Genomic DNA, 15,768 nt, shown 5'->3' with positions numbered 1-15,768 from the left:
CCCGAGCTCCCGGCCCACCCACAGGGTGATCATCACAAACCATGGGGGCGATTCTTATGTCATCATTCCATCACTCTGTCCCTCCCTCACAGGCTGGGGGAGGAGCCTCGATGCCCCGGGGACATTTGCCCGGACGGAAGGGTCAGGTTGGCTTCCGTGGTCGCAGGGGCAAAGGGCACAGCCGTCCAGCGGCTGCACATCTCAGAAGCCGTGGGACCCTTTCCCCGCGGCGTCTCTATCGGTGCAGGGGGCCGCTGTCTCCTAGAGCCGCCGCGGGAACGTGGACGGGCCCGCACGGCGCCTGGCGCACACTCAGCTCTGTCCACGGCGGCTGCTCTGCTCGGGGGCCCACGCGGGAGGGAGGCCTCGCTGGCTGTTTCCATTTGCTGTTTCCTGACGCTAGCCTTCCTGGAAAAGTCCTCGTTTAACGAGAAAGAGATCTGTCGTCAAGCGGAAACAAGCGGGGTAGAAAACAGCAGTGTTTCCTGAGCCCTCTCCCGCAAACGTCTGCATCCTTGCAAATAGCACTGGGCCACCAAGCGCGGGCCTCCTGGGGCTGTCCTGACATCAGGGACAAGGCTAGAGAGACCTGATTAGATCCAAAGGGGTGGGGGGAAGACACGGGCACGGTGACCCGAGCAGGGGATTTAAGGCAGACATGCTGGGCAGTGCGGTGGGAGGGACAGAGAAGAGGGGGCTGGGAAGAAGCCCAAACGGGTTCTGCAGGGAGAGTCCTTTGCTGAGAGTCCCACAGTCTGTCAGTGGCAGGAAGGGCTGATCAGAGAAGGACCTGGAAGGTCAGGTGTGGGGTTGTCCTTTGAGGGAGTCAGGACAGCCGAGGGTGGGTAGGACGCTAGGAACAGCCGGGGTGTGTTGCTTCATCACAGGCTGCTTGGAAGTGGACACTTTCAGTTTCCCTCTCAAGTCCCAGACATATTTGGGCCTGAGGTGTAGTTACTGCAGAGATCCGTAGCCAGGTCCTCACAGCTAAGACCCACTGAATGTGCTTCTGCTCAGAGGAAGATCTCTGGGTAAGCTCGGAGGGTGGGAGCCCCTGCCCATCTACTCGAACAGCTCTTTAAGGAAAGGATCCTGTGTTGTCTCGATTTTATAGATGAGGGTGAACCCGAAGCTCCAGCCCCAGGTCCCATGCTAAGCAGGGGCATAGTCTGGATTTGAACCCAGGTTTGTCTGACTGCTTCCCCCCTCCCCCTGTGCCCCAACACTGTGGAAAGAGAGGGAGGCACTGCCCAGCCCGGTTTCCAGACTGCCTGCACCTGAGCAGGCTACCCCAGAAGGAAGGCGGATGTTGGTGTGCTCATCCCTGGGGAAATTGGGAGGAAGCAGAGCAGGGGAAGAGGGCAGGTGAGTCAGAGCCTCTGGGTGCCCCAGGGTGAGGCTGCCAGGCTGACCAGCAAGGGGTTTCTGTTGAGATGCAAAGGCTCACATTGTCTTTTGAGATACAAGGACTCAGGTTTGTGTTGCCCACAGTGTGTCTGAGTGTCTGCTCAGTGCCAGGTCCTGCAGGGAAACTAAGGGCCTGACAGGAAGAGACCGTGACCGTGACCTGGAGAAAGAGCAGAGACATGTCTGGGCTTTGCTGGGGCCCTGCGTTCCACCCACTTCCTAGTGAAGAGGCCTGTGTGCCTGCAGCAGGAAGAAGAGAAGGGTAGAAGGGTCGTGGCCGTGGGGGGGGTGGGCAGGGGGAGAAGGGCCGCACTGTAGCGTGGTCCAGGCTTTGAATCTGAAAACACAAAACTGTAGACTCCTGGGGACAACAAAAAGGGCGTGAGCTTAGATCAGTGTGTTTATTCTGGCAGAGGCAAACCTAGAAGGCTTTGGATTGTTAAAGTCACATTTCTCCCCACACACCTGCATCGCAAGGCCTCGTGTTCCCTTCGGCCCTGCCTGCGCCCTCCAAGGATTGCCTGACTCTGGGTGAGTCCCTTCCCTGGGGATTCTTTGTTCACATCTCTTAAGAACTTGGCTTCAGTCTTTTCATGTTGATTCATAGGCTCTGTCATGTTTCCTGGGTGCTCAGCTTTCATCTGCTCTAAGTATGGAGGGTACTGCCTCCTGGTCTCTGACGGTAGTCTGACTTTGTTCACTGTGTCCTTTGCAATTTTTAATGTTTAAGAGGTCAGATAACTGAAACTTTCCTTTTATGGCGTCTGGGATTTGCATCGTGCTTAAAAAGTTTCTCCAACTCAACATTATTTTTAAAAATATTTTTTCCAGGGTATTTGCAGCTTTTTCTTTCTAGCTTACATTTAGGTCCTGTTGGGATTTATTGATTGATAGATTGACTTTGTACAAGCCTTTTGATTTTTCCTTCTCCCCTTCCCCCTCTCTACTCCTCCTCCTCCCCCCTTCCTCCTCCTGTTTTTCTCCTCCTTCTCAAGACATCTTTAACAGGTGCTGGCTACAATCCATAGAAACCCAGCTTTTCTTACAGCTTCAAAGGAGCCTGTGGTGCACTAAGGAAATGACCCCCACCCTTCTCCCCAAAGTTCCTGGCAGCCGTTAGCGAACAAAAGTTGGGTGAGGGTGGAAGGAGCTGGGCCAGACATCCACACCTGGCCTGGCCACCCTGGGGGAGGGGAGGCTTTGGAAAGTCCCACTAAGGCTCAGGTACCAGGACCAGGTTTCCTGCAATTTCCCCTTCCTCTTTCTCCTCATATAAAAAATATTATGGCTGGAGTATGGAGACATGAGGAAATACATGGAAACTCCCAGAAATCTGATAGAATTGTCCAAAGCACATTAAATCAGGAGGGTAATTCATGTGAAATCTGAGGCATAGTCTGACTTGTTCTCGGCCAGCACGAGCTTCTCATCAAGACAGACAAGAAAACAAGGGGAATTGCTCACGGGTGAGTGAAGCTGGGGGTGCTGTGCTGTCCCCCCTCGGGTCGGAGCCCGGCTGCGGGCTGGAGAGCAGGCGCAGCGGGTACCCCGGCAGGCCCTGGAACAGGAGGTGCGGGAGGGAGTAGACAGGCCCCCGCCAGTGCTCAGAGTCCAGCAGAGGAGAGCACACAGAGGACTGCAGTCAGGACAGTGCACGTTCAAGGGGAGCCCGGGGAGTCAGTTGGGGCAGCCTGCAGGGGAGGCAGGGGTTGGGCAGCCTGCAGGGGAGGCAGACAGGTAAACTTGTACAAGGTGAGGGAGGTGGGGAAAGGCATTCCGGGGGGACGGAGCAGCCAAGCAAAGGCCTGGAGGCTGAGGTGGGATCAGAAGCAAGGAGGGGCGCCGGGCTGGCTTAGTAGGTAGAGCCTGTGACTCTGGATCTCAGGGCCCTATGTGAGTTCAAGGTCCACGTGGGGAGTGGAGCCTATAAAATACAAATTAAAAAAGAAAAAGTAAAAGAAGCAGGGAAGTGAGGGGTCCTTGATGACCAAGGCGACACGGAGGCCGGGCGGGAGGAGTGACGAAGATAGGAGCGGGAGCTTTAGGGAGCCCGGGGTGGAGGCCAGGCTGAGGAGTGTGAACCTGATCCTGTCTTAGGCTCCCCTTTCCTCCCTGTCCGAGGAGCATGCATGCAGTCGCTTGCAGGGAGATGCTCTGGTGCGAATCCGTGTCCGGCTGCCTCTGGAGAGCATAGACAGAGCCGGTGGGGATGGGAGGGCTCCGTGTCCCGTGTGGGCCATGCAGGTGGGCAGGGGCTGGCTCCCCTCCTCCTCCTGACAGCCTTGCTGGGAACTGACGAATCTGCAGGCTAGCCAGGGACACCGCGGGTACTAATCAGGCAGGAGGGAGCATTGTCCAGCATCACACCCAGCTGAGGCCCAACACGAGGGTCAGGGCCGGGCCAAGAATGGCAGAGGACGGGAGGGATGGGACCCGGAGTGCAGACACATCTGCAAAGGTTTGGCGTCATCCAGCGTTCGGCTCTTTCTGCCCGCTCGCTCCTCCTGCTCTCTGCCCTTGCTCTTTTTTTTTTTTTTTTTTTAAAGATTTTATTTATTTATTTGACCTAGAGAGAGAGACAGCGAGAGCAGGAACACAAGCAGGGGGAGCAGGAGAGGGAGAAGCAGGCTTTCCGCCGAGCAGGGAGCCCGATGTGGGGCTCGATCCCAGGACCCTGGGATCATGACCCGAGCCGAAGGCAGACGCTTAACGACTGAGCCACCCAGGCGCCCTCTGCGTTTGCTCTTGGTCCTTTGCTTCATGGTGTCATTTGGCTGCGTGGGGCTCCCTGCTCAGTGGGAACTCTGCTTCTCCCTCTCCCTCTGCCTGCCACTCTCCAACCCCGCTCCCCCCCATGTTCATGCTCTCGCTTTCTCTGTCTCTCTCAAATAAATAAACAAAATCTTTATTTAAAAAAAGACTCCCCTTCTTATTAGGATTAATTAACAATTAAACGATCCCCATTTTACCAACTCCTTTCTGATTTACAACTTTACACCTTTATATCTCCCTTTTTTATATACTTTGTCTCAGCTCTTCTCCTTTGGACATTATTAGGAACTCATGGCCTTTCACAGACTCAGCCTGACCCAATTAAACATGATCCTAATAATCCTTATCAATTATCATTATTCTATGTAATTTGGTAGGATTACCAGTGGGTGCCCCTATTGAGCCCTGCTCTGAACATGCCCGAAGCATCCTTTCCTTCTGGACGAGGGGATATTGAAGGCCCGTGGAATTCAGCTTCCCTCCAAGGAGTCTTGCTACCTTTGAGTGGAGAAAAACCCATGGGTGCCTGTGTGAGTGGGCGAGGCACTGCTAGAACATTTATCTGTGGAAGGGTGGAGTTCACTCTGATTACCCGAGTTTAACCTACGTTATCATGCCACTTTTCTTAGACAACTTACTTTCATCAGCCACCGAGGTTTCTCCCACGATGACGATTGTCACATCAGGAGTCAGGCTTATTTCTTAGGGGCACTTGGTCCAACTGCTCCCATCATCTGTACAGTGGTAGTGCCAGAAACCAACCCATTATTGCGGTTAGCTGTTACTCACTGCTATACCACTTCTGCTTTCTTAAAATTAAAAAAAAAAAAATCAAAGTAATAAGTGCATATGGTTAAAACAAATCAATAGTACCGAGGGCTCTGCTCACCCACTTTCCCAATTAAAAGCGATCACTTATAATTTGTTGCTTTTTCTTTAGGTGGTTAATCAATACCTTTAAATGATACTCTTACACCGGGAGACAGAATAGGTGAAAGTGTAGGCTCTGGAGACAGGGAGTCTGGATTTGAATTCTGGCTCTGGCACTAGCTGGGTGCTTTGGGTAAATTACTTAACCTTTCTGAGCTTCAGTTCCTTTTCTTACAGAGTCATGCTGAGATATATGAGTTAATGCCTGCAAAGCGCTTAGAACGGTGCCTGGTGCAAAGCAGGTAGTCTCAACCACAATAGTTAGTTTCAGTCCCTCAATTTTTAAATTGTTTTATGAGCTATTTATTTCTTACCAGGACAGATAATGATTTCACTTGTTTATATACTTTTTCTTACATACCTCCCCAGTTTCTCCTAATACCATTCTATCACTGATTTTATGTCCTCGGTTAGAAACCTTTCTAGTCGTAAGCAATTTACTTACACCTTTGTTTCTTTTTTCTTTTTTTCTTCCATCTTCATTTCTTAGCCTCTCCATGGCAGCCAGTATTTTTGGACTCCCCGCTTTGTGAAATAAGGATGTTAATCCTCCTCCTCTCTTCAGTGCTTCACCTCTAACTTCTATCATTGTACTTTAATTTACTATGGCAACAAGTACATTTAGTCCTCATATTTAAATGGTCTCTTTCGTTCTAGAAGTGAAAAATGACACAAGAATGCTTACATGTGTGATGTTTTCAGTTTTCTTTACTGTAGAGCTAACTTGTGAAATACAGATGCACATGTTTTCTTGTACAGCTTTAGTTTATTCTGATTTTCTAATTGCCTATGTTTTTACCCCTTGCCAGGCTGCCTTCAACATTTCCTCAATTTCTTTCGAACTGTGCATTATATAAGTATTATGTCAAGTCCCCTTTGCCCATAAAACTCTTCACTTCTTATTCTATCCTGGGCTGGTTGCTCTCTCGGCCTTCCGTATGCCCAGCTGTATTCCTTGGATTCCTTTCTGTCTATGTTAATTTTCCTGTCTCCTGGACCTCAGCTTTCTGTCTCTTGGTTTCTTGGTTATTATCCTCCACCTCACCCCATAGACACGCAAACTATTTTTTTTTTTCTTTTCTACAGCTCTTTCTAAAGTAATTTTCTAAGAATTGATAGCCTTGGTAACTTGTCATTCCTCAGTTTCATTTTTCTGTCACCTTTTTGTTTTATTTTCTGGACGTTTTCGTTGACTTTTCCAACCTTTCCCGAGACTTCTTTTTAATTCCCAAGATCTCTTTTTTGTCCCATTACTTTTTTCCCTTTTCGGTGCATCCCGTTCTCATTTTATGAAGAAAACAGCTTTCTAACCTCCCTGAGGACATTGGTTCAAGGTTTAAAAAATTATTCTTATAGTCAAAATTACGTGTTTCTAACTGAGTGTTGCTGAGTGGCTGGGGCTGGGAGGGATGGGGTGGCTGGGTGGTAGACACTGGGGAGGGTATGTGCTATGGTGAGCGCTGTGAATTGTGCGAGACTGTGCAATCACAGACCTGTACCTCTGAAACAAATAATGCAACATATGTTAAGAAAAAAGAAAATGAAGAAGATAGCAGGAGGGGAAGAATGAAGGGGAGTAAGTCGGAGGGGGAGACGAACCAGGAGAGACGTTGGACTCTGAGAAACAAACTGAGGGTTCTAGAGGGAAGGGGGATGGGGGGATGGGTTAGCCTGGTGATGGGTATTAAAGAGGGCACATTCTGTGGTGAGCACTGGGTGTTATGCACAAACAGTGAATCATGGAACACTACGTCAAGAACTAATGATGTAATGTATGGTGAGTAACAGAACAATAAATAATTAAAAAAATTACGTGTTTCTTCTGGTGTCATTGTTTTGAAGGTTTATTAAGTCCAGTTATTTTTGTTATTATTGTTTTAAAGTAAGCTCTATGCCCAGTGTGGGGCATGAACTCTTGAGATCAAGAGTTGCATGCTCTACCAACTGAGCCAGCCAGGTGCCCCTTCTGGAGTCATTTTTTATTTATCTTAGCCACCCTTTCCATCTGGTCATCTTTCTTGTATATCTGATCCTAGATTGCCCATTCACAGTTGCAGACAGGTAAGTTGATTGGCAGGCTTCCCTGTAGAGTGATTGGATGAGGACCCCCTAGATGTCAGAAGACAGGTATTTTTTTCTGGAGTGTTTCATTTCTGATTTTTCCCCTTCTGGTGTAGACTTAGGCTGCTGTGAATATAGGATTGGGTGTGGGGTTGGTAACCTTATTCCTGCTTCCCCTCTCCACCTCCCTCTCATCTTCAGTCTTCTCCAGAGGTCTGCCTAGCCGGCCATTCTTCTTGCCCATTGCCTTGTTCTCTCTTTGTTTTTCTGATGGCAGCTCCCTCTCCTCTTGTTTATTCAGCTATCAGTTCTGCATCCAATCTGCATTCAAACATTTGTCTAAGCCTCTGGACTCCTGTTGGCCCCGTTCTCCTTTCTTATCGACAGCAGAAGGAGGGGAGGCAGTGTGTGGGTTCTTGAGTCCAGCAGGCAGGACCTTGAACCCTTGAACCCAGCCTACCACTTACTAGATTTCTGACTCTGGGCAAGTCACCTAGTCTGTGCTTTCGTTTCCTTGTCTGTAAACAGGGATGCGAATGATGCACACACTACTCAATGGTTATTGAAGAAGACAGGTTATTATTTGTAAAGTCTTAGAGCGATTAATTACCAGTGCAGAGTAGAGGGCACAAATGTGAGTCACTCTCATCATTAGTTACTTTTATACCTATAAGTACCTTTACTATCATTTCAGTCAGGTCTCAGGAGGGGTAGTTGATAAATGCTCTTTTGCCTTCTTCAAATAGTGCCTAGGGGCACCTCGCTGGCTTATTCTGAAAAGAATGGGACTTTTGACCTTGGGGTTGTGAGTTCGAGTCTCAAATTGGGTGTAGAGATTACTAAGAAAAATAAATAAACTTAAAAAAAATAATGCTTAGGGTACGTGGGTGGCTCAGTTGGTTAAGTGTGCCTTCGGCTCAGGTCATGATCATGGGGTCCTGGGATCGAGCCCCGCATCAGGCTCGTTGCTCCGCGGGGAGTGTGCTTCTCCCTCTGCCCCTCCTCCCACTTGATCTCTCAATCTCTCTCTCTCTCTCTCAAATAATAAATAAGTAAAATCTTTCAAAGAGATAAGGTTTAAACGTAGTCAACATTTGCTGTCTTTCCTCATCTCCCAAGGTAAGATAATAACAGAACTAAAATAAATTCTCTCTCTATAAGGGTCTGTTTTTTAAAAAAGTTTACGAAGAGCTGGTCAGAATGGAACGGTGGACACCCCTCATCTACCGTGAATGTGAATGTGAATTGGTATGATTTTTTTCGTAACAGTGTGGCTCTAGGTATGAAAAACTTTGTACATGTTGATACCTGCTGACCCAGTCCTCCTGCTTGTAGAAATGTCTTAAGGAAACAATCTCAAATGCAAAATGCAAAGTTTTATACAAGGAGATTGTCCTTTGCTCTATCATTTCGATAAAGAATTAGAAGCAGTCTAAGGTACAAAGTCGGGGGAGGACAGCAGAGAAGACGGCGCATTATCAGGAAGGCTTGACAATGCACAGTGGGGCTGTAGGCATTGTGCCAGGACCTAGCAGGACCCCAGGCCCTGTGCGATGAAGAATCTTGCAGAAGCAAGGAGGACACAGGCTTTGGGAAGCCGTGGCACCAGGAAATTGATCCAGACAAAGACCGTTCACGATGCAAGACATCGTTGAGGAATGAGAAGAGTCATTTACAAATAAACACATAGACAGTTGACCCTTGAACAACACAGGTTTGATCAACAGAGTTCTACTTTTATGCAGATTTTTTTCATCAAATATATGTGTAGTACTTTAAATGTACTTTCTCTTCCTTACGGCTTTCTTTCTTTTTTTAAATTTAATTTATTTATCTGACAGAGAGAGAGAGAACATACGTGCGGGGGGGGGGGGGACGGGCACAGGGAGAGGGAGAAGCAGACTCCCCACTAAGGAGGGAGCCGGTTGTAGCGTCTCCATCCCAGGATCCTAGGATCATGACCTGAGCTGAAGGCAGATGCTTAAATGAGTGAGCCACCCAGGCGCCCCTTCCTTATGATTTTCTTAACAACATTTTCTTTTCTCTAGCTTACTCTGTTGCAAGAATATAGTACATAATACATATAACATACAAACTATGTGTTGATCCGCTGTTTATATTATCGGTAAAGCTTCTGGTCAAGAGGAGGCTCTTAGTAGTTAAGTTTTGGGGAAGTCAGAAGTTATGCATGAATCTGACTGCACGGGGATTGGGGGTCATCACCCCTAACCCCTGTGTTGTTCAAAGGTCAGCTGTACATAAATAAATGTTTATGTATGTTAAAGGGAGTAGAGCACAGTCATCACAAACATGGACTTTGGATCAGAGACACCCGGGTTCACGTCCAGGCTCTAGCACTATTGTGAAAACTTGGGCTAACCTAAGATCAGGTGGTGGTTTCCTCCACCTTAACGTGGGAGCCACAAGAGCACCGACCTCATGGAGTGTGTGTGGCTATTCAGTGAGGGAACACACAAGGAGCCCTGCCTGTCATAGGTACTTGATCAATATTAGCTCTTATCAATTAGCAAACACACGTGTTTCTGACCTCCCAAACTTCCAGGACACTTCTTCCCATGTTTTCTTCTGTGTTTGGTTTTATTGCTCCTATAACTTCTCAGATGGCAGTCTCCCTGACTGATTATCTTCTTCTTGTGGCCCAGCAGGACGACAGGACCCCGACTTGGCTTGGGAGTGAGCTGGAGTGAGGTGAGTAACTTCCCTTAAATAGCGGCCGGCAGAAGTCAGTGGACAGACAAACACGTCAGGGAAAGTCTACTTTGGCATTGGTAGCCATCCTGGAGGGAACCACCAGAGACCTGGCCCCTCGCCGCTTCCTGCTGCCACAGCTGGCTCCCATTTGACCCCACGATTTGTTCTCTCTCCCCCAGGGGTGAAGCAACCCCGCCTTCTAGCCGGGACGCAGAGGCGAGCTGTTGCGAAAACGCTCAGATCCCACTGCTGGCACCATGGCCTCAGGAGCCCGTGAGCTCTGCCCAGGTAGTCAACCTCCACTTCTCTGGATGATTCCTGGAATTGTGGGGATGCCTCCAGCTGAGTTATCCTAAGAGGAATCAGTCCCTTGAAGAGCTTCCTTGAGCCCCTAAGCGGGGGTCAAAGGGAGTCCCCAGCCCAGGGGTCTGTAGGGGACACCTCCCTCCTGTCTCCTCAGGGTCATGGTTGAGATGCTCACTTCCTCCCTCCCCCTGCCGCCCATCAAATCCATCAAATGACCCAGAAGTGAGGCCAGGAGAGCCCACTGGGAGGTGGGGGACAGCAGAGGGGAAAGGAGGGAAGAGAGGGGTCCTGAGGCAGGGCAGGGGGAGGAGGTAGACCAGCAACCTTGGAGGCTTCTCCTGCCCTCTTGCCCTGTCCAAGCCTCCAGCATGGCTAAGGATGACTGTGGGGCTTCACAGCAGAGGCTGTTCCCTCCAGGTCTCACCCTGTTGCCAGCCTGACTGCTCTGTGATGGTCAGTGGGCCACTGACCTGGACCCCAGTCTGGCCTTTGCCACCTCCCACCTGTGTGACCTGGAGTGCCTTACCTAACCTTACCTGTAAAATGAGAATATTTCCCTATGTGGTTATGAGGATCAAATATAATGTGTTTATGTGGTTTGGGCCAGGGTCTGCTACACAGTATATCCTCCCTAAATTTTGTTGCTCTCCCCTTTGCCTGGAACCTCTTAGTTCCAAGTGGAATCCTCCCTTCCCCCAGCATCTCCCGGCTCCCTACGGCTGTTAGGGCATTTGTCCTATGTCCCAAGTATAAGCACCTGCTTATGAGACATGAAAGCGGGGCAGGAATTGATTCTATTGTTCTCAATAACCCTGCCTATGCTCTCAGTATTTCTCCGCCCCCCAGCAATCCGTAAATACACAGACTTAGCAATGTGGGTTCCCTCAAGCTAAGCCCTCATTTCCTCTACCCCTTAGTGAAGCAGGAAAAAGAGAAAACTAAACAACCCTTCATTTTTTTCTTTCCATCTAGAGAACAGAATTTTTCTCGATGATGCCATTGTGTATTCCCAGAACACAGTGAGCCTAAACATACTGCACAACCTGCTGAGTGACCATGAAGCCTGGAAGGGATTCATAGCTGAGGCCACATTGTCCAGGTAACTCCTCTGGGATGCCCCAGGATGGTCACCCAGGTGTCTTCCAGGCAGGATCATGGGGTTGGGGTTCAGTATGTTCCTTCTCAACAATCCGTGAGGAATATGTCTTCCATGACATTCACTGGCAGTGAATGGCCTCGGATTGAGAAGAGGCAAGACATGCAGAGGGCAGGTTATGTGACCTTGGGCCTTAACCTAAAGCAGACCAGTCTCTGCCTTGGTCTCTTCATCTGTTCAATTTTGTCATGAGAAAATGAAGATAATGCATGTAAAGTGCTTAGCATAGTGACTGACACATAGTAGGGTCTCAATTAATGTAAACTTCTTAGAAGATTGCCGAGAAGAGACAGGGGCCAAGGGTCTTCTTCCTAGAGATGAGGGCCAAGCAGGACTTCTTCTGGGACAAGTCAGAAGAACACTGACACCTCAGTCTGTGCCCCTGGGGATTCGGACTAGAGTCTTCCCTCCCATCTAAGGAGTTACATGAACATGCAGGATCCTGCTGACCCATGAGGCAGAGAGGCTAGAGTGGAATTGGACCAAGCTGGGTTGGATCCTGACTCTATCTCTGCCCAGCCTTGGGGCTCTCTGGCTCTGGATGTCTTGGAGTCTCAGGTTTGTCATTTGTTCAATGGACACACTAATGCAATCTGATAAGATTGTGGCGAAGGACTTTGTGTGAATTGTGGGGTCAAAGGTGAGGAACCAAGGGCAGTCATCCTGTCCAAAGGCCCAGGAGGCTTGGACCAGGGCCAGAGCTGGTGGTCAGGATGGACAAGGGGTTGTGGGGTCTAGGTTGGAGGACTAGGTAGGCTTGGGCAGCAGGGCTGGAACTGAGTGAAGCTCTAGAGCACAAAACTTGAGGAGACCAGGGACCTAGCAGAGGTCCTGTGAGAGGGAGAGGGCACATTTCTTCCCTCCCTTCTTTGATCTCCTCACCGCTGGGCATCAGGGGCCATGGGGGTTGTTTCTTCCATACCTTGCCTTGGAGCTGGGGGGTCGTGACGCCCATTTGGAAGCCTCTTCTCTTCTCCCTAGAGCAGCCCCAGACCAATAGGAGGCAGTGTGGCTTTGTGACAACTTCCAGCTCCGCAGGGGGAAGCTGCCGATTCTGTACTCTTTGGGGGATTCTGAGCCTGAGAAGTCCCCACCAAAGAGGAAAGTACTTCCTGCACCAGCTTGCCCAAAAGCAGGTCTTCTCCGGCTTAGTGATTCAGATAGAAGGTTGTCAACGTCTCTTGCATCTTTAAGAGATGTCATAGAGTTGCACATGGCCTTGGTGTACATGCATACAAAGCTGTCACCAGCTAAGGTGTGATTTAGGCAGGTGACACCTGTGTGGGAGGGGGTGCTGGGTGGTGGGTCAGGAGTCCATGGTGTGAGCTGGAGAGTCTGAGGGGAACCAGGGTGGTGGGTGTCCTGCTTCTCAGTCAGTTGGGGCAGCGCCTGGTCCCCAGCAGAGGACATGGGGCTTGGGAGAGAGAGCAGGTGCCAAGCAAAATGATCATTAAGGTCCCTTCTCGCTCTGCGGTTTTGTTTTCTTAAATTCCAAGTACCCAGAGTTAGCCAAACTGCAGAGTCTGAGAACACAATCCCTAAGATTGCCCTTACTTTTGGCACCAACTGCAAATTGGGGGGGGGGTCCCCAAACCACCCGGAGATTGGATGATGCCCTGGAAGCACTCACAGAGCTCACTCAGAGCTGTCACTCTCAGTCACCCTGTGATACAGGGAAGGATACAGGTTCCCATCAGCCAAAGAGAGAGACACTTGGGGCAGAGTCTGGGAGGGTTTCCAGCGCAAAGCTTCGTTGTCCTTGGGAGGCCCTACTGTCCTGTACTCAGTGTGTGACAATGATGTGGAGCATGGCCCACCAGGGAAGTTCACACTGTGAAAGTAAACAATTATTGTGACACTTACTAATATCGTAAAGAAGACTTAATTCATGCCCTAGGCGTCAAGAGTGATGTCATCGGGGAGAGGGAATCCCAGGGCTCACCTGGGAATGCAGCGGAGACAGCTGGGGATTTATAGCCAAGGAGCAGGCTGGGGGCAGGGCATGGGAAGTCACTAAGAGGAGACATCAAGGTGGGGGATTCTTGCTAACCTGACCCAATAATGTTCTTCCTGAAGGCAGGCAAGGACTTCTGCAACAAAGGTGGGATTTGATCAGATGTCAGAGGTGATTAGATATCAAGAGTGTGTGGATTCTCACTAAGCTGACCTAACAGGGTTTTTGCTAAGACTGGGCATGACAGGCTGCCAAGGACAGAGCACAGAAGACCAAGGTCAAGGCCTAGTCAAGAGGAGTGTCAGAGAGCCCGAATAACGTTTGGTCAAGGAGAGAGTCTTTTTCAACCCCGTCCTCAGAGTACAGAGTTTTAATGGGGCTCAATCACCTGCTCCCTGCATGGCTGACTTGGCATCTTCAGCTCCCCCTGGAGGTTAGTTTCTAGTTCCTCTTCCTGTCAGAACTGACAGCACATGACCCAAAGCCCCCCTCATCTTGTCAGGCTGTCCAGTGAGTGGCCAAAGGCCCAGGCAAAGGAAGACAGTCCTATCATTCTAAGACCCTTGACATCCTAGGTGGGGGCCTAAAGATCAATTCCCAGTGCTACGGGCAAAGGGCAGACCTCTCTGTGGGTAAGGTTCATCCTTCAGTACACACGAAGATTCTCCGAATGAAGGTTTTTCTGCTCCAACCCCACTTCCCTTTGTTCATCTACGGAGTTCCCTGTCTACAAGCACTGTAGTACTGACTGTGTGAACCTGTCCTTGACTTGGAAGCCATCTTTATCAAATACCCAGCACTTAAGAACATCATAAGATGAAACGAACTTATTTGTTTCCTGATTGACTGTGTGTTAGGGAGCATTGCTCATGTTGATTGCATTCCAGGAAAATTCTTTACGTTTGTAAAATTCTTTTGCATTTGATTTATAGTAAACATTCTGTGGTTTATGTGGGATAGATCGAATGAAGCCCACTTTACAGATCAGCTTTTCTTAATCACTTGACCTTCACTGTTACAGGGAGGAGGCAGATGCCCTACATAAAGGTGTGAATGAGCTGGAAAGGGCCATGGATATGGAGGCCAAAGACCAGCTGGCTCGGGAGAGGTTTTTGAGTGAGTTTCCCAAGTTGAAATTCATGTTTGAGGAACGCATAAGAAAGCTCTACGAGCTTGCAGATAAGGTTGACAGGGTTCACAAGAACTGCACTATCTCCAACATGGTAGCCAGCTCCACCGGCGCTGCATCTAGCCTCCTGTCCATCCTTGGTCTCGGTCTGGCACCTTTCACAGCAGGAGCCAGTCTGGCACTCTCGGCTGTTGGTGCGGGGCTGGGAGCAGCATCTGCTGTGACCCAAGTGGCCACCAACATCATGGAATACTCAAGCGAGTCGTCCGCAAAAGCCGAAGCCAGTTGCCTGACATCAACTGACTTTATTGAAGAGGACGTAATTACAAAGGTTCTGAATTATAGCAAACCCCAAATTTCTGCCTTAGCATGTAAATGCCTTAAAGACCTGCCAGACCTTGCAAATAATGTTCGGGCTGTGAAGAAGGTAGCCAAAATCAAGCCTCAGCTAATAGTCAATGCCCATCTCCTCATGAGAGGTAAGCCTGTCTCAGCTGAAGGTGCCAGTCAGATCCAGAAAGCTTTTAAAGGCACTGCTCTGACAATGACCAAAGGAGCCCTGGTCATGCATGGGTCCTTGTCAGGTCTCTCTCTTGCTATGGATGTGTTCAGTCTTGTGCAAGAGTCAGGGCACTTGCAAGAGGGGGCCAAGGCAGAGTTAGCTGAACAGTTGAGGTGGCAGGCCCGGGAGATGGAGAGAAAGTTGAAGAAGTTCACCAAGTTCTATGAAAGTGTGATGGAGGGCCTGACTCCATGACCCCCGAGCAGGGCAGGGAGCAGGGACATGTGTGGAAGAAAGACATAGAGGTACCTTATTAGAGGGGAGAATAAAGTTTTGGGGCTGGGGTGTTGAGGAGTTTGGCATTTCTGTAGCTGAGCCCAGTGAGGGAGCGGTTAATGAGATGGCAGAAGGGTGGGGGGGAACATTTGACAAGTTGCTGGTGCTCTTTGGGGTCAGTGTGTGCTGAGAGACCAATGAAGCTCCTCTGAAATTCTAAAGGTGGTGTTGGAACAGTGGCTGATTTGAAAAAAAAGTGGCGGTGGAGATGGGGGAGAATAGAAAAGAGAAAGCAGATGCCAGCAACAGGTCAAGGAAACTTGCCATATGTCAAGGAGATCAACCAGCATGGGACCAAGAGTCTCACTGTCCTCATCATCTGGAGGTGTGGGGTGGGCGACAGTGTATTGCAGATCCATGTGCCTTTCCCAATCTTGTCCTCTAGAGACTGCTTCAGTAAATATGGACTGATGCATCGTGTCTTTGTTGTGTTCATCGAGGGTCTCGCCTGGGCTCTGGAGGCCAGACTTCCCTTGCCCATGGCCTTGTCTTCTGGGATCTCA

General features: G+C 49.5%; 1 protein-coding gene across 1 annotated transcript; it reads left to right on the top strand.

The window, feature by feature from the left end:
• Positions 1 to 1,711: 1,711 nt before the first annotated feature.
• Positions 1,712 to 15,184, top strand: LOC114197546 (apolipoprotein L3-like). Its single transcript, XM_088025740.1, has 5 exons — positions 1,712 to 1,938; positions 9,834 to 9,879; positions 10,062 to 10,170; positions 11,161 to 11,287; positions 14,320 to 15,184. The coding sequence occupies exons 3-5, from the start codon at positions 10,140 to 10,142 to the stop codon at positions 15,182 to 15,184; spliced, it is 1,023 nt and encodes a 340-aa protein (XP_087881866.1). The 5' UTR covers positions 1,712 to 1,938; positions 9,834 to 9,879; positions 10,062 to 10,139.
• Positions 15,185 to 15,768: the final 584 nt, after the last annotated feature.

The sequence above is a fragment of the Eumetopias jubatus genome, unplaced genomic scaffold (genome assembly GCF_037043125.1).
Source record: "Eumetopias jubatus isolate StellerSeaLion01/CBP00866 unplaced genomic scaffold, mEumJub1_p1.0 scaffold_8, whole genome shotgun sequence".
NCBI classification, from domain to species: Eukaryota; Metazoa; Chordata; class Mammalia; order Carnivora; family Otariidae; genus Eumetopias; species Eumetopias jubatus.
This window is presented reverse-complemented; position numbering and strand designations above follow the sequence as displayed.